Genomic DNA, 26,630 nt, shown 5'->3' with positions numbered 1-26,630 from the left:
ATGGTGCCTGTATTTGATAGCAGCAGCTCTTGTTGAGAGATCAAAATTTTTCAGTGTTTGAACAGCTTTTGTGAAGTGAGTTACCACAACTTGCCTGTGAACAAGAGTATCTGCTCTAGGTTTGCCAACAATTTGGGTTCACTGTGGGAATGGTTCCAGATAGAGGTGTCCTTCTGGCAGACTTTGGAGACAGATTCCATGGTTGAGAGAACCAAGATGAAAGAACATCTGGAGCACAGACTGATGTATTTGCCTCGATGATGTCACTGTTCATTGATGATGTCATGTTATTTACGACTATGATCACTCTGCTCTTATTAAGGGAGGGGTTTGGAACACAGTCCACACAGGTAATTCAACTTTTAAACTTACAGGGAGAGGAGGAGTTTAAATACAGTTCAAACACAAGCTGAGTGCTGTACTTTCATAGGAAAGATTGTAATTGTGTGACTTACTGAATGTCTTACAAATCAAGACCAAAAAAAAGAAAAAAACCCAAAACCTTCCCAGATGATGGGTCTCAGTTGCTTACCTAGCAAGCAGCAGTTTAAATAACTGGAACAATTGAAATACCAGTAACCTTTGTTGAACTGGAAAAGTATAGACCCAACTCATTGTTAGTGAGTGATAATACGAACTAGCAGGCAAGAGAAGCCATCACAAGTTTTATCCCTGGCTACACAAGTATTAAGTCTCCCAATACAGATCAAAAAGCACAAAGGCCCAAAAAATAAAGCAAGGATCAAAGCAGAAGTCCCAGCTGTTCTCAAAAATTGGTCCAGATACAATATAAGAAATTAAATCATTATTATAAAGCTAGGGGGTTTTTATTTTCTATTTTATTGTGTCAATCAGCACAGCAGCTACACAGTGGAATATGTGCAGGTATAAAAAAGCACATATAATGAAAACCTTTTAAGCACATCAAAATTCAAACCTCCTTAGATAACAAATGAAGGACTTCTTGTAACTCCTAAGGGGGTTTCTATAATGGCCTCATTTTTACCCAGTAAAACATGCATATCAAAAAAAGGCATTTCAATACAGAACCATTAACTCCACGTTTTGGTAAATGCTCATAACAAAAGAGATGAGCTCCACTTTTACTTTCTTTCTATAAAAATTATCTCTGACCTAGAGGTACTACAGAACACCTACAATAATACTATAACACAAACTTCGTATGTTCAAAATCTAAAGTTGAATTGTTGCTTTTAGCACAGAATCAAGTTATACAGAAAAATTGTATTGAAAACAGCACAAAGAACAACAGATCATTGATGGGTATGAAGTTTCGCCCATCTGAATAAGGTTTTGTGCCCTTCTTCAAACATAAGATTTCCTGAATTTAACTTAATTATATAGAAAATTCCTAGAGTTATAGCGGTACCAATCCTACTACCCCTTATTAACAGGTACTCTGCACATGTTTCAAAGATTATTTCTATTTCATTTCATAGTGAAGGTCTCTTCAAGGTAACAACTGAAGGAAGTTCAAGATCACTTTGCACATTGAGATATTCATGTGCAGCTACAACATGAACATTAAGTGAAGCTCTTTTAATATTATTTCAGTAAAAATTACAGAAGTCCATATATGAGACTGGGAGGCACATATTGAACAAGTTATTTTACTCATGCATAAAAGTAATGTGGGTGTTTCACAAATTACTATGACACAGAACATAAAATTAAGACAGAACAAGAAAATTATATTATTATGCTGACGACATTATTTAACACACTTCTAATCTGCTATTTCAATACATTTGCCATTTCTAAAACACAAAGGGCTAAACTCTATAGAATAATTCAATACTAAAATATCTTTTCTGTGGAGCTTTCCAGGATCTGTGGGGCTGTAGAGAGAAAACTGTGGACCTTTCCTTTCTTTTACAGGCAGAAAGCGTCCTGAGGACTTCACAGAAGATTCTTCTTTTCAGACACACTCGGACCTCAGAAATTTCTACAGAAATCCATAGTGCCCTCATGTCTCACTAGTGGATCAGTCTGCATTGAGTACTAAACCACTATTTTTTTTAATTTCAGGTAGGAGGTGACAAAATATTTTACCAATGAATATACTTTGTAATTTGGGTAATTCCCACATACAAACCTGAAGGGTAACATTCATACCCATTTTCTACCCTTTGCTATGGTAAAATAATTGGAGGCTGCCAGAAACAGCTTGGAAATCTGAGCAAATCTATCCACTCTCCTGTGTCTAACAGCCATATAGGCCTTCTAAATTCCATTATTTCCCCAAGAACACCTAGGAAAGGTATTGGTAGGGGACACATGTACATGTGATAAATTCTGCACCTAGAAGTCTGTTCCATCTTGCAAAAATAATATTTATACCAGCTTTTCAGGGCATTTGAGGCCCATTTTTTGGCCTTCCCAACAGCCAAAAGGCATACAGAAAAAAGTTTTAAAAAATCCCATCATCAGGGATTACAGTACAGTAAATGCTATGCTCAAACCTAAAGGTAGATCCTCTGAATGAATCAAGTATAAATTTGGGGCTTTCCCCAACCCTTGCAAAAAGAAATCAAATTTACTTTTTTTTATAATACTCTTATTCTTGCATGCCTCATGGTTTTATTATAGAAAACAAGTGCACAGTAACATATGGTACATCTGTTTCATATTTTGTCTTTCTGCTGTCGTGCTATTTCTCTCAACATTCAGTAACACACTTCTGTTGGCTCATAATTATTTTTAAGCTGCAAATGAAACACAGCCTACCTCTACTGTCACTCCAGGGACATGATATTCCTCCCTCCTTCCCTCCTCATACAAATGTATAGTGGAATACAAAGATAGCAAAACCAAAATTAAGACAAGAGAATTTACTAGTTAATAACCAGGAGTCGTTATCAAACACTTTACATTCCTTCACTTCCAGAAGTTTGGTTTTGCAAACACTCCTACCCTGTAATTCACAGAGGAAGTGATGGAAATATAAAGGAGATGGTACCAGCAGAAACAATAGTTAAAATTCATTTAAGCAAACCCCAATACTTGCTCAAATCTGTACAAAGGCATAATCTCCAACTGAATAGGCAACCTCAGTCACAACAGCCATGTGGAAACATCTGTGAGGCAAAAAGCAGGACAAGAGCTGGGAGAAAGCACTGGGAAAAGAATGGTGAGGAACTGAAACCAGGAACATAGCATTAGCCAGCAAAAAGGTACAAGGGGGAAAATAGATGATGAAAAGAGGTATTACCTGGTGGGTGAACCTACACATAGAAGCTCTCTGAGAAATAATAAACCTGGCAGCAAAGAATAATATGTAGAAAAACTGGACCCAGAAAGGGGCAATAAAAGCACAACAGGGGAAGCAAGATGGGAGCAGTGAATATGCAAAGAGTCAAGATAAGTTTGAGCATAAACATAATGGAGATAATTTTTTACACCTGCATACATACAAAACAGCCTGTAAGTCTCTCAAAAGAGAAGATATGGGGAAAATACAGAGAAACCAAAAAGTAACAATCTTTTGTGAATCTGACACTGGAAGCTAATGGTGCTGGCAGTGCATCGAAAACGCAGCAATAAATATAACCAAAAAAATCTTAATTTGTCAAAAATTTGCCCCCAGTCTGTCCAAGAAAATCTAAATACTTCTTAGCAGCTGTCTTTTCCTATGGGCTTTATGTCACATTTCACAATGGGACACTGATTGGCAAACCTGAATGCCACTTTGTTAAATAAATAAACATTCAATAAAAATAATACACTACTGTTGCTGAAATGCCAATTTTAATTGCAGGACTTCAAGCCTTCCCATTTCTTTGGGAAGCAGATGGTAGTTTTGCTGGAAAGCGAAGGACTGGAGGTAGTTAGATTTGGCACACTGAAAATTGGCACCAGAAGTTGAAAACGTTCCATTTCAATTTTGTCACAGGGAAAGATGAATCTATGAATTAGGTCATAAATGGTGAAGTAGAAGCTAAAGGAGCTTTTAACTCTCCAGCCACTTCACCATTAAAGAGTCTGAATAGTTTCCTCTTATTACACATTTTACAGCGTGCTGTAAATACCATAAATTAATAAACGATTCCAGCTCTAACTTGAGGGCCTCTTACTGTTTCTTCCCTGTTCTTTGTGCATAACCACCAAAATAACTGCACTTTAATAAAAAGTTGGCATGTGTATATTTCAAAAAGAAAAAGAGTAAATTATTCTCATCAAGAAAGGTGTTTTAGGCACACATTGAGCAAATACAGTATTATTTACAGGAGGGAAAGAGTTTCTAGACATTCATTGATCCAACTGATATAACACTGACATGAGATCATCTATCATATTTCATATTTCAGTAGAACTAAAACATATGGCTTTCAGTAGATTCTTTTATGAATTGGACTGTTGACAAAAACAAGCTTTCCAGATCTGCCATTGGCACTACACTAAACTGAAATATTATTATATTCCCACATACCAACATAACAATATCAATATGCTTCTTAGCTGTATGGAAAGTCCTTTACACAAATAAACAATATGTGTTTATAGATATCTAATCAGAAAATATAAAGTCCTATGAAATTGTTTCTATAGGATGACTCAGGATACCAATAGAAAGGGTGTACAGCAGAACTTCTGAAGAAAGCTCTAGAAACAAACTCAAAAAATTTGAATTTTTGCAGATAATGTTTCAGAAAGTTTTATTTTTCACTCGTAAAAGGAGAGCTAGGTCATACTTTCTCAGTATTTTAATAGCAAGTAAACAGCACTTTACTAACATACAACATACAGTGAATTACCAACTTTCTTCCTCCTGGTTACTTTACAGTCATGAAAATGTAGCAGTGTAAGGCTATAGAGTGTGTATTGCATCACTTTTTCAAAACTTATGTTTTACTTTAGAATGGGACTTTGCAAGACCTTAAAAGAATTTCACAGCACGAATTCAATAGCTAAATTTAGTGAGATCTGCTCCCAATTTCCCCAGGCATTTTTCACAACCTTCCTTCAAAGCACTAAGTACAAGCTTGCACAAACTAATTTTAAAAAGAACATTCTTCCCTATCTCAAGAAAAGATATATGAAAATACACTGCTTATCTCAAAAGTGGCATTGTTTGGGTAGCATTCACTCCAATTCAAGGAAGGAAAAAACAGGGCCTTCATAGACCCCTGCTTCCTTCATGGAGCAAGACAATGTTCCTGTTCCAGATGTACTCAGAAGTTACCCTCCTATCTGCTACTAGATTTGGGTTTTTTCCTTTATTAAAGTACAAGCAGCAGCAGTTACCAAAGAGATACAGAAATTACCAAAAATCATGTTCACAATTCTTCAATTCACTCCCATTTTTATTACCATATATTTATAGTTCCATTATTATTTTTATTCCATAGCCCTCATCTCTCACCATACATTCATTCAGTGCTGACAAACACGTTATTCCTTAACCACATATGTATTTATGCCACCAGCTTCAGTGCACAGTAAGAATGTTATAAACAGTCTCAGGGCAGAGCAAATTCAATTATAGGCATGCAGCTAAAATATAGAACAGCATACCTAATGAAACTTTCCATTTCCCAATTAAAAATTTTTAAGTTAATGTTTCTGCAATCGTGTTATGAACATTTTTGAAATAAGGCAACCTCAAAATGATCACTTAATTTTTTTTTTTATTTTAGATGGGTCATATCCTGCCAATTTTTGTGGTAAGCTACTGCCATTTTTTTGCCATGCCTCCACAATACCCAGAATATCTCAAAATGAAGCAGGCAAAACCCAGTCCCTTCCAGTGACACCAGCCCTAAGCTGACACTCAGCTGCTGGTACAGCGCCAGCCTGGACATGCTCCAGGGGTTCAGGGATGGCAGCAGCTGCCAGCTCTGGGCCCCCACCACGACCAGAGCCTTGGCCACCGTGGTGTCTCAGCTCGAGAGGCACCAGCCACAGCAGCCAAGCACCCCCGTGCTTCACAGCAAAGCAGAGCTGGCAGCTGGGAGGTGACAAATGTTCAGGTGATAAAATTTCTTAGTGGCAGACATGACCTCACCCAACAGAAACTAGTTGAGACCAAGGGATTTGACCCATCAAATACACACCTTTCTCCACCTAATGAAATGTTCAAATGAACATTCTAGTATTACTCTAATATGTTGGAAGAAGTCCGTTTTGTACACGTTAAAAAATAAATCAAACGGAATTAATATTTTGTAAAAAGAAATTTAAATTAGTATGCAAAATATAAAGCTAAATTTGCAGAAACATTCCCTATTTCATGTTATAGAAGGACTTACTCTAGAGATTAATTTATGTTCTTACTCGCAACCATTTTTCTAATACAGTCATTAAATTCTGTTTTATGAATCACTGTTCTCATCTGGGCTAAAGCAATTAAGTTCTCAAGACAGAACAGTAGGTGTGCTGGTGCTAATTAATATTCCCCTGAGGTGAGCCTAGAGTTTGCCTGTGTCTCCAAGTACACCTGAGGTTGGCATTAATCAAGATAGCAATTCTTTCTTGGCATTTCTTTGACAGAACAAACTGGGCATTTAGGATCAAGTTTCTTTCTATCGTGCCCTCCACGGGCTCTCCCTGCCCTATCCTACATGGTGCTCCCTTCACTTGTAACCAGAATTTCACCCAAACTGCAGTGCTTCCCACCTAATCCACATTAAGGAGTCAACACAACATGATTTTAGCAGTTTTAGTTGACCTGTTCAGGAAATTACTATTGATTTGGTCTGATAACACAGGAAAAAAACAGCCTGTACATGTGACACTGAAGACAACACCTAAGACCTAAGGAAAACCTTTCTGAGCTCGTACAAAACCCTGAAAGAGCAGTTCTGACTGTTTCTGTGTGCCAGCTAAATTTTTCCTCCCTTCTAATACCTTATTATCTCATTGGTCCACTGACAAAACATTAACACACACACAAAAAAAAACACCAAACAAAATAACCCCACCACACAAAGAACAACACACCACCTTGTTTGAATATTTTCCTATTTCAGCCTCTGCCATGAAGCAGGCCAAGAAATTCCTCTATTTTCCTCTCCCCACAAGTGTTTAATGGTTTTGTTTTGTGGTTTTTTTATAGAAAACATTTCACTTGTGCTTCAAAAAGCATTTTATGTTTTCCAGTTGTGCAATTGATGGATGTACTGTAGGTAAATACAGACAATTTCTGTTTCTCATGTTTTAAATTTGCTGTGTCAGTTTATTCTTATTGTGTATAAAGTTCTATTCTTGTATGCACAGGTAGGAAGGTGTACTAACCAAGAAAGGTTTTAACCCTTTTCTGTTAACAGCCAGAAAATACTGAAGTGTTATAATTTTTAAGTCTATAGATTTTGCTTAAGTTCATTAATTCAAAGTTCTCAGCAAAAATATGAAAATTTTTAAAATACTACTAAGCATTTTGAAAGTCTTGGAAGTTTCAAAACAAGTTCTTACATCCCATAACAGTTTATAGAATAAAAGAGATATGCCACACAAGGTGGGGGGGGGGCCAAACAGACCCAAAAAAACTGGGATTGCTGGTTTCCCAGTACAGGAGCAGTAGTGAGTCTTGAGAGTACTTTTGTGTGTCAAGATACTTTTAGTCTCACAAAGAAGGATGCTGGAATTGCCAAAGGCTCCCAACCATCTAATGGAAGCAAAGAACACTACAGATATCTAAGAGTCAGAATAGTCAATGTAAAACTGGAATTCAATAAACAGACTTCTGAAAAATGCTTCCATACTTCTATGGTATTCTGAGAAGTGTCAGAAGAAATACCTTGTTACTTTGGTCCATTTCATTGCAAATAATGTCACTCCATCTTTAACATGTTCATGTTTCAGCTTATGAAACAGAGGCTCACCATGAAAAGTAACAGAGATGCTGCAAGGGCTGTGAAAAGGCATCCAACATGCTAAACCAGCACCTATTCCAGACATCTGTGCATTTATTTATTAATAATAATTCTATTATCAAGGGGAAAGCTACATACACTCAGGCCTACCTGAAAAGTTAGCCAAGGTATTCCAACAGGACAGAGAATAGATTTAGTCTCAATCTAGACTATTACCCTGCAGATTCCACATCATAAGTTACAAGTGGAAAAAAAGGCAAATTAAATTCACAGTAAGGAATCAAACACACCAAAAAGAAAGCATTTCCTGTATCCCTTCAGGGATAATCATTGTTCTGGTGTCCTACTGATATGAAACCTCCTAGTTTATATTTCAGTAATCAGTGACTATAAAGAGATAAATTTCAATACAGGATAATATTAGCAAAAGATTAATGAGAATATTTATTTACTAAAATTTATAGTGGTCTTAAAGGTCAGATTTGGGTTCAGTTTTGGTATGATGTAATCATGAAATCCCTTACAGCACAGCAAGAAACTGTGCAACTAAAATAGCGAGAGCCAGTCTGACCTGATGGAAAGCTGATGTGGTATTTCACACCAGAAAAATCAAAGCCTCAGTCACCAAAGTATAAAAATACTTTTTTGTGATTGATGAAGGCAAATTAAGTTATTTGATGGCAGAGATCCATATTGAAAAGCAATGCAGGAATGAAACTCATACACTTAGATGCTGTGAAACCTTTGCCAATAGGGTTTATGAAAGTCAAGTTTTACACTAGATCCCAGAAGCTAAATCAAAAAAAGAACATATTTATCCAGTGAATATTTCCAGATGCCCAGACATGACAGAGCACAATTATCTTCTTTAGCTACTGTACAGGGTTGGGGGTTTTTTTCTGAAATTAAACCTCCACAATTTACTTCTCAAATACAGATACTTCTAAAGCATTTGTTTCTTAAATACTTAGTACAGCACAGCTAAATTATTTTAAACATTCTGTACAAAGAACTGAACACTCTTAACAGGAAATATTGCTAAGGCCTCTTGGTTTGCTGTGTCATTCAGGTTTTGCCCAGCTTACAGGAAAATGTAAACTAAAACAGATTAGCACTACCAAAACTGTGAGACCATATTCAGACTCTTATTTCACTACTTACGTACTAGATAGTTAGATAAAAAGAGTAAACTGCAGAAGCAAAAGAAACCTCAAGAAAAACATCAGAAAATGGAAAGGCACGAAAAGAAAAAGCTGTATCATCTCAACAGAGACAGATCAGGAGAGTTACTTCATATACAAGAATTATCAATTTAAAATGTAAAGTTTAACAGTGTAGCTCTGCACAGGCAGATTTTTTTAAAATACCAGTACAGCAAATGTGCACATGTATATTTATTCTTTCTAACATTTATCACAATCTGCTCTGTTTTCCTTCAGATTCTTATCTAGCAGCTTGGTAAATGGAATTGTGAACTGCAGAAGGGTATACAGTTCTCTACCTTGGCACACTATGAAAAGTGTGGAGCATTACTATGCAAACTGTCAAAGCTACTGCTGGGTTCTCCTGAATTCCAACCTTTCTTCCTTCAGCTATTTTACACGTGTTCATGGAAGATAAGTAAACATTTCAATATAATTTCTTGAAAAGCAAAAAATATTAATATATTGTTTGAAATAAAGCTTCATCTGTATTTGATATTACAGGAAATCTCCTCCCTGAAACAACCTGAAGTTGTAATTACCTACAGTGTTTTACCTACAGAGTAGCAGGAGTGGTGACACATATTGGTCCAAAACCAATTAACTTCTGGCTACCATTTAACAGAAAAGCAAAAGAAAGTGACTGAATCAAACAACCTCTTAGTTAGGTTAATCATTCTAAATTACAAAGTTCTCTTTAATTGTATGGTCTGCACTGGTTTTAGGTATCTAATAGTTGGAAAGGTATTAATCTGAAGTTCATTGCTTGCCTCTGCAGGTGACATGAGAATATTCACCTTCCCTATTCTCCTATAATAGCTGTAGGAAATGCAAGATTCATGCTCAGACAGAAATTTCTTAATCTGAAATGGAAACTGCTTCTTCACAGTTTTGTTTGGTTTTCTTGCTCCACAGCTACAGCATTAGGCTTCACAGTATCAGAATAATTTTATACTAGAAAAGTTCATTTGATCATACTGTTTGGGGTCTTTAACAACTGCACTTCTTAGTGCTTAAAGCAAAGAAAGGAACATTTCAAGCCATGGTTATTTTATGTAACAGGTCTTCTCTTTTTGACTGTCAGTGGGGTCTTGCTTTTTATTGGTTTTAAGAGCGACACATTCTTTCCAGAATTTGCAGCAAAATCTCTCCCTCCATCTATAGCTTATAAACTGCAAATTTTAAGTTTTTCCATCCAAAAAAGTGATGCCTGATTATTTAATCATCTGTGTACATCTGGAAATTCACGTTATAAGCAGCAAGTTCAACAACGTGAACTGACTCTACTTTATCTTAATCCTTTATTAGAGAAAGTAAATTCACTCTGACTCAGATGAACTTGTTGCAGACTATCAGGATGTTCCTCTTCCCTGAACTGTAAAGAAAGGACAAGCCCATTTTATAACGTCATTATAATGGTTTAGAAATATCTCTAAATCCTTCCATTGTGTCTACCTCCATGTTCCCAAATGACAGCTTGTTTCAGTTACACTGATGGCCCTGCAGCACAGCCCTTCACTCCATGTCCTTACTCACGGGCACAGTAATATGGGAAAAGGGAAGGACAAACCCCTGTGGAAGAGGAAACATTGCCTTTTTTCCTGCCTCCTCACACATAAGCTTTTTATCCTCTCAGATGTGGGTGATGCCTGATACAGTTCTTGCTCTGCACAGTGAAACAGAAGGGAGCACTGCTTTTAATGACCACGCTATTCAAAGCACGAACGAAGAGGAAAAAGTTAATCTTGAATTTGGGAAAAGGAGGTGAGCAGCCACAGTGTCGTACAGAATTACTACCTCAAGACACAGGAGACTTTGAACTTAGGAGTCAAAGAAAATGAATAGTCAAAGCTGAACAGCACAACAGGGGAGAGGGGGATAATACTGAATGTGTAAGATGTGTAAATGGTATAAATAAGGAGTTTATACAAATTGACTCACTCTTCTTAATCACACGTAATCCTGCCAGTAGCCTTTTGCAAGCTGAATTAAAAACAAAAACAGCAGCAAGCCTCATCATGTGTTTTCCTGAATTTTCTACCATGTGGTAAAAATGAGTTAATCAATAAAATGAAAGGAAATTCATAGCAAAATAGAGTTACTATAGTTTTTGCAGGAAAAACTGGGTTTTTTCTGCACATTTTAGAATTCTTCATCTGTTAAGATTATTATTATTAAAAATGGATGATTACTTAGTTCTAGAAAAAAAATGTATGAGGAAAATAAGTCTTAAAGGCTGAAAATTAAATTTGTTGTAGACACTATTAAGCCAGGATTAGAAAAAAAAAAAACATACCACCACATATTCCCACAGTAGTAGGGAAAGACTGATCTTAATTAAGACACAAAAAAACCCCCAACTCTTCAGATTATATAGAGTTAAAAATATATATTTATGGACATTGGAAAATAAAGTGTCCAGGGCACCAAAGACTATATTAGAGCTAAAATGCACTACTGACCTGCCAAAGAGCATGTAATTCAATGGCAAATTGTGTTGTTCACTGCAGTCACAATGTCATCAGTACCCAACATTCTCAAGAAGCAGCTATGCAAGTGTGAAACACCTAAAGTATCCCAAACATGACACTGACAACTTGGGAAAAACAGCAGAAGAACAGGAGGAATTGCTGGTTGGCATAGAAATAAAGTGATTTTGCAAGTGTTCAGTGCCCCTTCCTGCTAAAATCCAAAGTCCTGCAGAAAAAGAATGAGCTAGCAAGGGTCAGAAGGCATTAAACCACACACACTTGTCAAAGCACAAACTTTCAGGTTGGGATATTAAAACACAGTCACAGCTCACAAGGAGTAGAACTTGAGACAAATGAAATATAATTGAAATACTCTCTTAAACAGAATTCCACAAGCTGAATAACCCATTCCTAATGGATGTTCAAATGGTAAAAGAATGCCCTGAGACCTATTAAGGGTAAGCCTTCATCAGAATATAAAGATAGAAATTTCACACACAATGGGACTTGTTTTAAAAACACATGTAATACAATTCCCAGTTTCAAAAATTTTCACTTATCTAACACCTACAAGAGGACTGAAAAAGGAACCCCGGAATAATCCAGCCAGCTGGACAAGAATGCCAGTCTCCAGAACTGGCAGATATGTACAGCAAATGCAGAGAAAGAAGACTGGTGGGGAGAAAGGTGAGGGGAAAGGCACCTGTAGAAAATATTAATAGAGGTTGGGACCAATTTGGTGTGAAGCAAAGGTGTCTTCCTCTATCCAAACTACTTCTCTACTTTTTGGAGTGGGTTTTAATTAAGATGTGTTAAAATATCTGAAATATTAATACAACACTGTGTAACAATTTGCCATAAATATTAAAGCTAATAAATATGGCATTAATTTTTTTAATATATATATCCCCAAGTTATCATTGAATCAAGATTTTGGAATATCAAATAAAGCATAGATTCTGCCTCACATATTTGGAAACAACCTAACTGGACACAGCTGGGAAATGAACACCTAGAAAAATTTTGGAACAAAATTTGGTTTTCAAATACAGTTTCCAACTGTATCAAGTTACCACTTTCTTATGACACCACTGTGACATGAAAAACAGGAGAACTCTTAGGTGAAAAAAGTATGAAAAATATACTCCTAAAGATAATTTTGTTTTCTTGTAAATTCACATAATCTTTCCTCCAATATTTGATTCTGTTTAGCCATCAAGGCACCACTTCTCTACACAGTGAGGCAATGCAAGACCTGAAAAGGACATCGCCCTACCTATTTAACATAGAATTACAGGTACCTTCAATTCATGTTTTATTGTTACACCTGTATACTTCTTTAAGATAAAAATCTCTTCTCTAAAACATTACATACAAATATTTTTTTCTTGGACTTTGCCTGACTGGCAGTGCTTGTTAATTCTGCAGTCCAGAAGCCAGGACAGCACAGTGTATTCAGGTGGAAAAGCCTATCACGAGTGTTCTTGTCTAATTGCTCCAATTCTCAGCCTGACAGTTCTCCCTCTTCAGGGGACGAGCTGCCTGACAGGATGAAGAATGCCTGGTTTTGCTTTCTTAAGCAACTTCTGTGTTTTCTACTCTTTAGTTCTCTCCTCCCTTCTTTTACTGCACTAGGGAATCTGAAGACAAAAATATCTCTCAAGTGTATGGAAAGTACCAGATCATTCACACACAATTATGCAGCTCATTCATTCCCATATTTCAAAAAACTAAGAATATACAAGTTATATGTTATAAATAGAAAAATAAATACACTAAAATAACAATAATGTAAAAGTAAAATAAATTTTATCCACCAGAGGGTGATGTAGTAAGCAGTGATTGTTAACCAATGAAGAAAAATCATGTCAAATCTCTCTTGCTAGCAAAACTTACACTACCATACAACCCAATCTCTGAGCACAATTTTTTAGGAAGAACTTCAGGTTTCCAGAATATTGTAGTATTGTTCCAGTGATATGTTGTAATTTTATTACAGTATTAATTATTAGAAATACTAAAGGATTACGGGTTCATTTTGGATTTTTTACAATAGCTATAAAAAAGACAATATAATGTGTACCTAAATGTATTCAAGTTAACATCAAACTCTGTATAAACCTTAATAGTTTTTCCACAGGTAATACATACTCCATAGCCCAGAGAGCTGGGCTGACAAGTAGGTCTATTTTCAGAATGATGTGGAAAGACTTTTGGCTTCCAAATAAAGGGTAACTGGGAATTTTTATTTCCCCTCAAGATACAGCTTGGTTTCTGTCACTCAGATAAGAAACCTGGTGATCACTGAATGCAAAAAATTCTGCATATCCCAACCTATGTATAATTTTTCAATGTACACATGTGCATAATTACACGTACACATCAATAGAACAGCTGGCTTTCATTACAGATATGTTGATTGCAAACAGCGGTATTCCAAGTTTGGAGTGAAACGTTTTTTAATGCTTTAGTATATCAAGATCTAAATATAACCCACTAGTTCACCTCCACCTTCTAGAGTATCCAGAAGGAATATTATACCACAATGTTCAGGCATTTCTTCACTGAATTAGTTAAGACCACAACACTTTAACTCCAGGTACATAGTTAAGGGTAATGTCCATACAAGACAAAGTTCACACTAACAGGACTCTTCTTTTAGGCTCTCTACCTACAAATTGCAAAAGCTATACGTCAGTTTACACAGTTCAAATCAAAATACGTAGGAAAGATCTAATTTTCAAAGCACAACTCCCTGCCTCTGTGATTCTTTCAATTCAAATGCAGGCTTTGCAGTGAGACTTGTACTGCATACAATTAATGTAAGTCAACTAAAACTTGAGTGAGTTCAAAAAGCAGGCCTTGTTTTAGGGTTTGCTGCTCTTCTGAAGCTGCATCCCAACATGTTATGCTTTTCCTCTAGGTTCTGTTGACCTTTGCTTTTCTGCTACAGAAATGTCATGTGATGAGACCCCACCTTCTCACTCAATTATAGATAAGACTGGAATACAGACCTTACAAGACCTTAGCATTCTCTGAGTCTCTAGCACTGAAATACTTACATTGATTTGCCTCGGGATTTTCCTTTTGGCAGAACCATCATTTATTCCTTTTCCTTCAGGATACAAAGAGTACTTCACCTGAAATCTACTGCCTTCTTTTAACATGTACTTTTTTAGCTTTTTATATCATCTTCCAACACCAAGAGTAAGAGCAATAACTATACTGTAGCAGAAGCTTAAGGAAATTCAAAAAGTAGATATGATTTTCCCCATCCCAGAGGCCAAATAGTCTAAAATTACTAGATTCAAAAGACTTATTTGCTCCTGTCACAAGCAATCCAACTTGAACCAAAGTTACCCTTTATAAAGAACACCAAAGGCTCCTGAATCCTAGTTTCTTTATCAACTCAGATGACAGATATTCCAGCAATAAATTCAAGCAACAAGTACTGTCTTGCAGCTGACAGCTTTAACAAGTGACACACTGGCACCAGGGAATACACAGTTCCACAGTCAGGAATGCCAGACACCTTCAACAGAGCAAATGACAAGCAGTCCAAACATGACCCTGCATGACATCAACCAAGCATAACCCCCAGACATGCAAAAACTCAGAAGAAAATTCAATCAATGACCAACAGGTTAAGTCACCATCACAACATTGCCCTTACCCTGACAACAATCTGAAATGCATCTTATGAATTCAGCCACATAACAGAAAAGAGAAAGGTTAGGAAGTGCCATGCAAGTTTATCTTTAAATTATATACATATATAAAATAAATAAATATAATGCTTTGCAGCACAGCCAAAAGGGTTGTGTTTCTCAGAAATAGCCCAGAGGATGGAGTTCTGTACTGCAGGCTAATAGAATATGGCATTATCAACTGCCTGTTACATGACTGGGGACAACTGTCAGAAAATACAAGATGAAAGGACCAAAAGAACGGAAAATGTCTGAAATCTTACTAATAAGGACTAAAAACGTAAAATGAGAAAGAAATGACTCATTTTTCTTCAGTACTTCCTTCCTTTTCTCTCTTCCACTTTGGATGATGGAAAATTCTGAAAAGTCATTTCCAGCATTTTTTTCAGATTAAGTCTAAGACCTCAAGCAAGGAAACCTTCAAAGAACCTAACAGAGAAATAAAAATATACTTTAAAAAACCACTCCATAAACTACTGGCTCCATCACAATCAGTGCAAAGAAATTCACTGAGGATAACATTCAATATATCATCTATGATACCTGTGAGAAACTGTATTATTGATGAGATTAAAGGTTTAATTAACATCTCCAGGAGACTTCATTTATGTTCTGTAAAACTTGATTTCAAAACAAACTCCTGTATTATGAAACAGTCTACTATTAATGTGATGTATCCTATACCACCCAATCCTAACAAAATTCCAAATTGTTTATATACAATTATCTCTCTCCTCATTTCCTTAAGTCATTCTGACAGCATAAAGTACCTACTAGGATAGAACTGAATCTGGACATCCCTAATTTAAGCCAGGAAGGGGCAAAAAGCAGCAGGTGTGGTTTAGCAGTAGGTACTGAAGGAACACCTTCAAGCAGGGCTACAAGCATAATGCAAGGGGAACTTAAAGGTAGTTCTATCCCAACTAATATCCTGCTAGATCTACGTTTTTTTGAAGTGGTCTTCTCTGAGACCCTGTCAGAATCCTGGCTTCTGTTAAAGGGTTTTACCCACCCAGCAACACAACAATCACTGCTGAACAACAGAACAAAGTCCATCAGATTGGGGATCAGAGAATGCAGTATCCATCTGAAGTTGCACGGGAAGTTTAACAAACAGGATGAAATTACTAAATTCAGCTGAAATATCAGCTCAAAAAATAAATAATAAACCTACAGCCTTTCAGAAAACTCCTCATGTGATACTTCTATTTTAAGATGATCACCACCATTACAGGACAAAAAAAATGCACAACAGGAACAGCAGCAGCTTTTGTAGTATTTTGGGATGAACCATCAAACATCAGCTAAGGATGTGACTATGTTCAAAGCTGATGAGTTCAGTTTCAAGTCAGAGCCTCACACAGCTCCAAACACCTTTCATTGCAATGCTGTTTCTGCTAGAGAGTCAATCCACCTTCTCAAAATATTACTGGTCTTGTTTATTCTTCTTCATGAAGAACACTCACACTCATTCTAAGACTTCAAGATGCAAATTAAATTTCATGCTAGCACTTTGGCACTGGATAACTGATAATGACTTATATCGTGCATTTAAAATAAAGTGGGTATTTTGCAATGTTCAATAACTTTCAGTTTCCAACATGATGAATAAAGTACTTTTTGTTCTAAATATAAAAATAGTACTCTTTCATCTATTACACACAGTCCATCCTAAAGACTACAATTCATGGTCCTTATCTTTTTTAAATACTGGGGGCAACAGAACATAAAATCAAATTTTACTTTCCTCAGATCTCTCATACCTCAAAAACGTGCACAAGGGTATAACTTATTACTATCCTTTCCACTTTACCACTAACATGTGATACAGTTTTCATACAGCTTAAACTATTAGTTTCTACTGCTTAATGTATATATGAATACTGCTGTCTGAACCAGAGCACCACCAAAAAGCTTCAGCCAAGACAAAACAAGTACTTGCACACTTACAGGGTCATATTCCTATTATTCCTTTTTCTAGCTCAGTACTTACCAAGCTTTTTGAGACAGAGGAAAAATAAAGGTTAAAAGCAACTACATTCCCTCATTCACCCTCGAGCACTTCTGGGTTATTACTCCCTCAAAATTTCCTTGGTTATCTGTAGTATCATGACCCCCCTTCCTTACCAAATTCTACTCCGTACCAGAGCCAGGAGCCTTTCCTCCTCATCAGTAACAACAACCAAAGGCAACACACACTCTTCTGCCACAGTTTATTCACTGTTTCTCACCAACTACACACCACCCCTCCTCAGCAGGACAGTCCTGCTGTTTCGGCCTCTTCCCATTTCACAGACATTATTACTATCAATATAATTCTAAAAAATCCACTGACTTCATTCTACTTTCCTATTCAGATAATGAATGTTTGATCTATTCTGTGTGGTTAAAAGCTTAAGCACTTTGTCGCATTTAATAAACAAAGCAAAGAAGAAATATTTTGCACTTACCTAAATTGCCATCAATGTACATGAGTTTAAATGAAGAAAACAGTGGAAACATGCAAAATAAAGTTAAAATCAACATGTATGCATGCAGCTGAAAAAAGCTGAAGAAAGAAGGAAACAATGGTACAGTGAAAAACAGAAAATAAGGTGAATGTGATGAACCCACAGGCTTTACAGAATCATTCTAAAATACCTTAAGAAACTTGCACTTGTTGTAAATACTATATTAAAATTTGACATTAAAAGTAGTTTTTTCTTGAAGAGACTCATTAAGTAAAAATACATCCAATTTTAATTTTTTTTTTACGATTATTCATGTGAAAACATACCTCAGGTAGAATAGTAAACCACAAGCAGAACTTTGCCATTCCTCAGCTTCCTAGCTTTCATTCGTGCAACCGTGCACTTCATTAATATTCACAATAAACTTCAAAATCCCTGCTGTTTCACACATTTACACAATAAGATGGGCTGAAAAGTATTTATACCCCAAAAAGAATCCTCCTCTGACCCCATCTGGTATTTAGGAACAATGGGAGGTCTCCTTTCCAACCAGTAATCAAGTGCATACTTTGACACATTAAGGAAGACAATACCAATCTATGAACTCACACTAAATACATACTAATAATGTATACCTTAGCCTAATCAAAGTTTTATTAGGAATATCGTTTAATTAGTAACAAGAAGGGAAACACCATTTCAGAATATTTGTGAGTATATTTTCTTTTATGGTTCTATTTAGATACTTGTCATGAATCAAAGTGAAAATTAAGAGCACGTGAAATAACACCAAGTAGCTACTCTCAGTTCTGAATTCATGAATACGCATTCCCTTCTCTACTGATTATTTTATCAGCTCTATTCTGTAATTGCAGCATCTGAGTTAATCATATTGCTACAGACAGATGAAAGTTATTCTGGGAAACTATTTCAAGAAAATTTTGTATTCAAAACTATAGGCCTCAGAGGAACTGCTCACTATCCTTTTTATCCTCTCTTCAACTCATTAATCAGAAGCAAATTCCTGCAGTATCAGGACAGGAACTAAACTTCAAAAGATCGAAATTTGTAACATGTTTTCAAAGAACACATTAAGTCAATTAAAATCACCTGGTTTTCTGTAAGGGAAAAAAAGGATCATGGCTCACCCATTTATTTCCAACAACATAAAACCATGTCATCTGAAAAAGAGCCACTGTTCATTGCACACAGTGTCCATTTTGTATTAATTACGTAGCATTAAATGATGACATTTTTAAGTAGGTTTTAAAAGGGGCTTTATTTTGTGCAACAGTGCTTAGTATGCATTTTTAAAAAGTCACAGTGATTCAGTTTTTGCAATGTCATAAAAGCAGCATATCAACTGATAAACGTTAAATTGTATTAGAAGCAGCTAATCTAAACCAATAAATTATTTCTCCCTCTTCTTCTGACAGACAGGCAACAATCCTGGAAATGAATATTGCTGAATAATGTCTTGTGTCTTCCCAGCACTTCCCACCTCATGGCCTTCTGCTCTCCACCAAAACCTTCTACACTAACTCTTCTGTACATTACACATTATTAGAATCTTCTATTCAAGACACATTAGAGGGAATAAATACCTACCTAAGTGGGGAAAAGGCAGAAACTCTGAGACACTGCCAATGGATTATTCCAAGATGAAGAACCACTTTAAATAGTTAAAAACATGTAGAGTACTTCTTGCCCCGATATATATATATAAACCCATATATATAAAAATTCCAGTTATGCTGTGAGAAAATATCACAAAGACTATGAAGAACAGAAAGACAAGACAACTAAATGTGGGCTGTGATATCAAAGAACAGGTGCTGAAAGCATACACTTTCAGAAATAAAATAACTTTCAAAAGAAAACCGGGAATGTCCAAGTTACTGTCCATAAACATCCTCATGGGTTTCTTGCACTTCCAAAAGTTTTAATTTTATGAATTTTCCTGTCGAAACAGATCCTACTATTTCACCTATTTGGCATATTTATTTTCATTATCCTATTTTCCCAGATGTTTTTAAGCCTTCCCAAGCTTGACATTATCAGGATGCATAACACATATCCATCCTTCAGGACACTGATGAAAGCCTCAAGCACACATGAAAGATCCCTACCAGATCCTACTGGAAATCTTTCCAATTTCACCATGAATCATGGATAATTACATTTTGACACAGGCTTCCAATCAGATAGTTCTCCATATAAACAATTTCCTCTCACATGCTTCCTTTTGAGATATGAGAGAAATCTTTTGAGACAACCATTTTCCCAACATCGATATGTTGCTGCTTTTCCTTTATGCATAAGGTGGGTTTTCCTGTCATCCAAGAAAATCAGACTTCTTTGATATTATTTTTGACAAATCTATATTGGGTGCTAGTGTATTTTTTGTTTTTCCCCCTATATTTAGAAATAGCTAACGACTGAAAAAAACACCATTTACAAATAACTTTCTTTGGTTCCTGCAATATTTTTTCAGAAACCACAACAAAAATATCAAACATATTTCACTCCTTCTCTCATGTCACTTTTTTCCCCTGGTAGGCACATAGATTTGCCCTTTTCCAGCCTCCTGGAGTTTGCTAGGAGACTCAGGAATCCAGTCAGGATCACTTTCATCATGGACAGCCAATGTGAAAACACTTTTTAGTGTTTCAGTATGAAACAATTCTGTTTTCAAAAAAGTTTTACATGCCAGTAAACCTCAAACACACAATGATAGATTGACCAGTCTTAGCATAGATGTGATAGAGCACATCACTTTTTTTGTTCTTAAAATTTCAGCTTTTTGATAATTCCAATTTAAATTAGTTGTTTGAAAGAATCAATAGCCCTCTGGATAAGTAAGAGTGACAGACAAGCTGACACAGCCAGCTTGGGCTTCCAAAGCCATTCCTTCCGAAAGGCTCCTCTCCAAATGCTTACAAGAAAAGTAAGCAGCAATTAGATAAGAGGATGGGTACTTTTATACGCAAATATTTGATTACAAGAGAAGAAATAGCAGAAACACATGGTTGACTCCTAAAACCAACATAAAGTCCCTGTGGAGTTTTGCTGGAACCTGTGGCTGAGCTTTGTGCTGACTGACACTTCCTGAGTAACCCAGAGAACAGGGTGATCAGTAAGATGACTAATTTTCCTCATGATATTTGGTTATTCAGAGCAGTAAAGACAAAAAATAAATGCAAAGAAGAACTTTATAAGACTAAGCCAATTATCAAAGGCTGGCAGATGAAATTCAGTGAGATAAAAGTGGAATGCAAGTGAAAACAATCCCAACTTTAAGCATAGCAAGCTGGGATCGAAACTGGTTAGAATCAGGAGTGAGATTTTCAGCTATAATAAATATTTCCATTAAGATATTAACTTAGCACTCAGTAGCAGCAAAAATAAAAGCATCCAACACTGGAAAGAACAAACTAATTGTTGGGAATTCCTGTGAGAGACAGAATTAAAGGGCAAACACTACAACACCAACACAACTCATTTTACATCTTTTCAAAAACATAAGCTGTTTTGGTCTCCTCACCTCAAAGAAAAAACAACCCCAAACATGTAATAGGTCTGAAAAGCATCATGTCACTCTTTCACAAGGAATTATCACACATGGTAAGATTCTTCTAACTGGAAAAGAGCTGAGGAAGAGATGTGATGATGGCACTGTAAAGTTCTAAGTGGCACTGAAACTGGCACCAGATATCAATTACTTATTGCTTCTTTCAGTACAAGAAACAGGAAATCCTGGCAAAAGCAGCCAAAGTCCAGTGCAAAACCAAATGAAAAGCAGTGGTTCTTTGCAGGTGTCAGGCTGTAAGAGCCTGTGGACCCTGGCATTTTAAATAGGTCCAAAAGTAACTGGCTGAATTTGAGGTCCACTGAGTTATTAAGCACAAAAACAGCAGCTGGATCATAAGGAATACTCTGTGGAGGTATCACTGTATACTTGGCCTATTCTGTGAATGTTTGGACGCTGTTAGCAATGGAATACTGAGCTACTCAATCTTTGTGTTATTGTATTATAGAGTCAGGATTCATGTTAAATATACACATAAGGCAAAATATATTCTTGTTATCAGGTTTGCTGTTATAAGAAAATAAGACCATTTGTCAAAAAAATTGACTCAAAACTGAGTTACTAGTTTACTTTCCCCTCAAGATAAGGAAAACTAGCTTTTAGGGGAAAAAAACCAAAACATAACCTCATTGGTATGTGACGAAGTCTCTAAATACCAGATTCAGATTCCAAATGTCAGTGTAAGATATTAATGTGACACTTCCATAATAAACACATGACTACATTAGAATATTCCTCCTACTAAGGTGACACTAAATACACCATTAAAATATCTAACCAACAAAGCTTCTGGAAAACAGAACTTCCACCATGCAACTTTCTGATAATATTGGTTCTAGCAGCATCCTAGTGCCCCTGCTATAAGTAGATAATCAGTAACTACTACTGTCAGTCTGGATACAAAAGTCATAAAAGGAAGTAATTTATTAATTAATTGTACTGAATTTTTGATGACAACCCTGTCAGTTTTCCACTGAAGTAGCTGGTAACAGACTTGCTAGCTCTGTAGATATTTAGGTTCATGACATGCCTAAAAGGTGGAAAGTTTGCTGAGGAGCACTAATTGATCACAAACTTGGAAGTAAATTAAAAATCTCGGTTGTTGCTGCCTGCCAGCAAAGAAATTTAGATTTGGAATCTGGAAGTGAGAGAAACACAGAACTGTGTTTTTGTCTGGGGAAAGTTAACAGATGGTCTAAAAAGGAGCAGCTTTAAAATAAGATGAGAAGCCAAAAAGTGTGTGGAAAAAGGAAGGAGAATTTTTTTTATCTACTCTGTGCTGCTGTTTCATGTAGCTTTTTATATATAGCTGTATATATTTTATATAGCAAAGTCTCAAAGTTTGACTTTACAGATTAAAATATTTGAATCTTTTTAAAACTTCAGAAAAATAATGTTACATCTTGAATAGAAGTATTTGAAATACATATTTACAAGATACTCATTTTCTACAACACAAGTCTATGAAATATTACTGAAAACTTTCACTCTGTTCTGTAATGGAGAAGTACAGAAAATTGAATATGAGAATTTATCTTCTTTTATCTTTAAAACTGTTAAATCCCTGTACAGCTTAAATAAAATATGCCTCTGGGTGTTTATTTATACTTTTTCAAAGGCAGCTCCTTTACCTCTTCAGAAAATGTGGCCACGTATATTTAGACAGCTTTTGCAAAAAAAAGCCCCAGAGAAAGTTTCAAAAATAAGAGAAAGGGTAACAACAATTATTTTCCGCATCTAAAATGTGAAGGGATGCTGCACAAAGGAAATTATAACCTGCATTTGGATGCTTATTAGTGTGCTTTCCTACAGTTTAGCAGCCAGAAGCAGATATGTCAAGACAGACAATTCTTGTGGCAAATGTCAAACTTGTGCCAGTATTGGATACAGTATTAAAAGCAAAACATCACGTGCTTGTTTGTAAAACAACACGAAAAACTCTCATAATTACTTACCTGATTTTCTTCATGGGAAACTCTCATTTGTTCTTTAAGAACTGACATTCTGGCTGCTTCTTCTTTCCTCAATACTCTCTCTTTCTTTAGCTCAGGACTCCAGAAAGTTTTGATGCTGTTCATAGAGGACCCCAGCTTGCTGTCCTTAATGTCTAGTTCTTTTCTGAGAAGGTCATTCTCCCTCTGTAGATCCTTAAGCTGAGCCTGCAGGTCTAACATGGTGCTATCTCTAACCTGTCTCAGCATGGAAGGAACCTGGTGGTGGTGGTGGTGTGAGGATGTGGTCAGCCCTCCATGCTGGTCAGTGTAAGAAAGGACATCAGTGTGTGACAGTCCAGCAGAAGCAATATTGGGGCTGCTCCCCATGGCTGTGACTCGGCCACCATACACAGCTCGATTTGTAGCCCTTCCAAGAGTCATTGTGCCCTTTGGGAAAGTAGTAGAAGCTACACCCTCGTGGTCACTCAGGTACATTGGTCCAGATGTTGCATAGGCTGCGTTAAGGGACTGGATGTTCTCCATGGATAACGTCTTCCCCGTCCCTCCTCCCCCGCTGCTGGTTCGCCTGTGGCCCAGGCGAGGGGACCTCGGCAGGCGGGGAGACCTGGAGGGACTTCCTTCCAAGTTGCTGATTGTTCTTGCACTTCCATACATTTTTCTTCTACTTTGAGGTACTATTTAGTAAGAAACTAGTAACACTAAAGTTGAATATTAAATTTATAATTCCGGCTAGAAATATTGGCAGTTTCACTGCATTCTTCCAGTAGGCAAAATCTGGTATTCCTCCAAAGACAGACCTGAGGAAAAAAAAAATATATTATAAAATTAAATTTTCATCTTGGAAAATAAACTTACAAGTAATCACCATATATCAGAAAAAAACAACTTCCCAGAGCAATAACTTCAAAAATAAAATCTACTACACATTTTATATTTAGGAAGATGAGTTAAAAACGCATTTTCAAACTAATTTCAATCAAAATAAAACTTCTAATTTCTTCCTTGCTAAAAGACTTGGAGTTAAATCTTGCTAAACTAAGTTGCAATGAACAACAGAGGCCCAAAAACATACCTTAGCTGGTATATTAATGGACTTAAATGACTGACAACATGAAATTTATATAAAGAAAAATATTTATTATTGACTTTAAGAACTACCCTCTTAAATAAGCCTCCAGAATTCATCCCCAAGGCACACAGATATAAAGGAACCAGATCTTGTTGATGTACATTTTCAAGTTTTGGCATTTTGACATCTCTGTCCAAATCTGCCCCTCGTTTCAGCTGTCATGCAGCATTCAAGAAATGACCCACAGCTTGCTCCACTAAGAACTTGTGCAGCTTTTCTGGCATCTCAACTTCAACACATTGACCAACTAAACAAAAAATTTCTCATCATGGTAACTGGGACAATGTGACTTCTTATCCTAAATCTCAAGCGCCAGCCATCCTCTGGCCAAATAACTCATCAAGCCCTCTGAAAAATCCATCCTTGCATCTTTCCAGTTGCCTGAAATAGTTCCATAGCTCCCTTCAAAGACAAATCTCCCATGAGACCAGAACTGAAGATCATTTTCCTTCCACTGGCTCCTGGCAGACCCTGAACAAAAGCAACAACTCATCTTTTAAATTGACAGAATTCACCCCCACCCTCCCGCTCACTCAAAAAAACGCAAAACAAAACAAACCAAAGCTTCACAAAAAACACAACACTCTGGCCTAGTGAAAAAACAATACTGCTAGCAGAAACTGCCAGTATCAATTTAAACTGCACACAATAAAATATTTTTAGATACAGCAGATATGATACACAGGTGGTAGAGTTTGGTATAAATTTGTTGATCCTCAGAACTAGAGGTACAGAATATTGTATCTTATATCACATCCATCCTGTTGTTTCTTCTCATTGCCACAGTCTGATAAATAAGTAATTTATGTTTCTTGCTTAGAGTTACTTAATAACCTACTTAGTCTTCTGTTTATGTCTCTGCTATGTATTTTTAGGTACTTGTTTTGCCTTTTAGAGCTTATTCATTGTGGTCTTTCTTTTCTCAACTTGTGTGAAGTTTTGGAAGTTCTTATCTCAAATCAGAGAACACTTTTATCTTGCTTAGCACTCCAGTCCTCACCATTGAGCTCTACTGAAAAAGGGATCCTCATTCCTTATCCAAAGGCAGGCTAACTTCTCACTGAACTTCTTTACTAATGTTCAAATGCTGATTTAACATTTTAACTTCCATAAGATTGTAAAAATTCTGAAACCAACAGGAAAAGAGAAGCAAAACACCACCAATCAAAGAAGCATTATTACCTCCACAGCATTTTCAATTTTTTTTCTTTTACTTTCCCCCTAGAAATATTCTAAGCAAAACAGAGACCTCTATGTAGCAAATGCAAACACACTGATGATATGCTCAATTTTTCTTACTTTAGTGGGCTATTAAGGACAGCTTACAGACCAAAAGCTGAAAACCCTGACTTAAAAATTCGTAGCGTTTCTCCATCTTCATTTGCAGTTTGTTTCCTTCTACAGCCTGAATTATACAGACTGGCTTTCCTGCAAACACCCCAGAAAAAGGCAAGCACATGAAAATATGCTTTCTCAATGCATGTACTTCTTAAGGATAAAACTGGAGTCTTCCTTTATGGCTGTGAAATGTCTCAGACACAGTAGAAGCCAGACACCATTGCTCTATGAAGGAGGGGAGAAAAGCACCTACATCATTTTCTGCTCTTTACTGCTTATACATGGAGCCTTCCTAGCTTCAGGAAGACTTACTGTGTGTCTCCACAAATCAGGAATTGGAGACATGAAGAAGCAATATCAGCCTCAGGACCTCAACAACTGCCACACAGATCATCATCTACTGCCTGGAGAAAAAGAAAGGAGAAATCCCATCTTCCCACAGAACCAGCTGACAGAGCCATTCTAGTTGAACTTAGAGTGGACAGGTGAGATATAAACGACTATTTTGAAAGATAAATTTGTTTTATATTATTATTTTAATTGGACAGGAGGGAATGAATATTAATACTCTCAAGTAATAACTTTTTAACCCAAGCTGTAAGTGTTGCAATAGCCACAACGGAGCTCACAAAGGTCATATCCCCCTAAAACCTTCTCTGAGAAAAAAAGTCACCCAGATTCCTTCACTCTGGTGGGGACAGACTGCAGACCCACACATTTTCCTATAAGAGCTGAGTTTTAAAACCCAATTCAGCTTAGTACTAGGAAAAAAAACCCAGATGATCACCTGCTTGGCTCAGTATTTTCTTATTTTAAAGAAATACCGTTTAATGCACATAATGTAAAATTAACCACTATAATCATGAGTTTAATATCCTGTATTGCAAACAAAGCTGTATTTTATACAGATCCTTTTAGGATCCAGAAAATTAAGCAAGCATTCTCAGCTGGAGGCAG

General features: G+C 36.4%; 1 protein-coding gene across 17 annotated transcripts in view; it reads right to left on the bottom strand.

The window, feature by feature from the left end:
- The window catches only part of ERC2 (ELKS/RAB6-interacting/CAST family member 2), a 430,969-nt gene that overhangs the window by 381,370 nt on the left and 22,969 nt on the right, over positions 1–26,630 (bottom strand). For 13 of the 17 annotated variants that reach the window (XM_032120320.1, XM_032120321.1, XM_032120322.1 and 10 more), the window contains one exon: positions 23,207–24,003. In XM_032120320.1, the coding sequence (XP_031976211.1) occupies positions 23,207–23,860 (654 nt within the window). In that variant the 5' untranslated portion in view covers positions 23,861–24,003. Of the gene's footprint in view, positions 1–23,206; positions 24,004–26,630 lie in introns of those variants that run through there. The other 4 variants (XM_032120325.1, XM_032120327.1, XM_032120330.1 and 1 more) reach the window with 1 other exon arrangement.

Source organism: Corvus moneduloides, chromosome 11 (assembly GCF_009650955.1).
Source record: "Corvus moneduloides isolate bCorMon1 chromosome 11, bCorMon1.pri, whole genome shotgun sequence".
Classification (NCBI taxonomy): Eukaryota; Metazoa; Chordata; class Aves; order Passeriformes; family Corvidae; genus Corvus; species Corvus moneduloides.
This window is presented reverse-complemented; position numbering and strand designations above follow the sequence as displayed.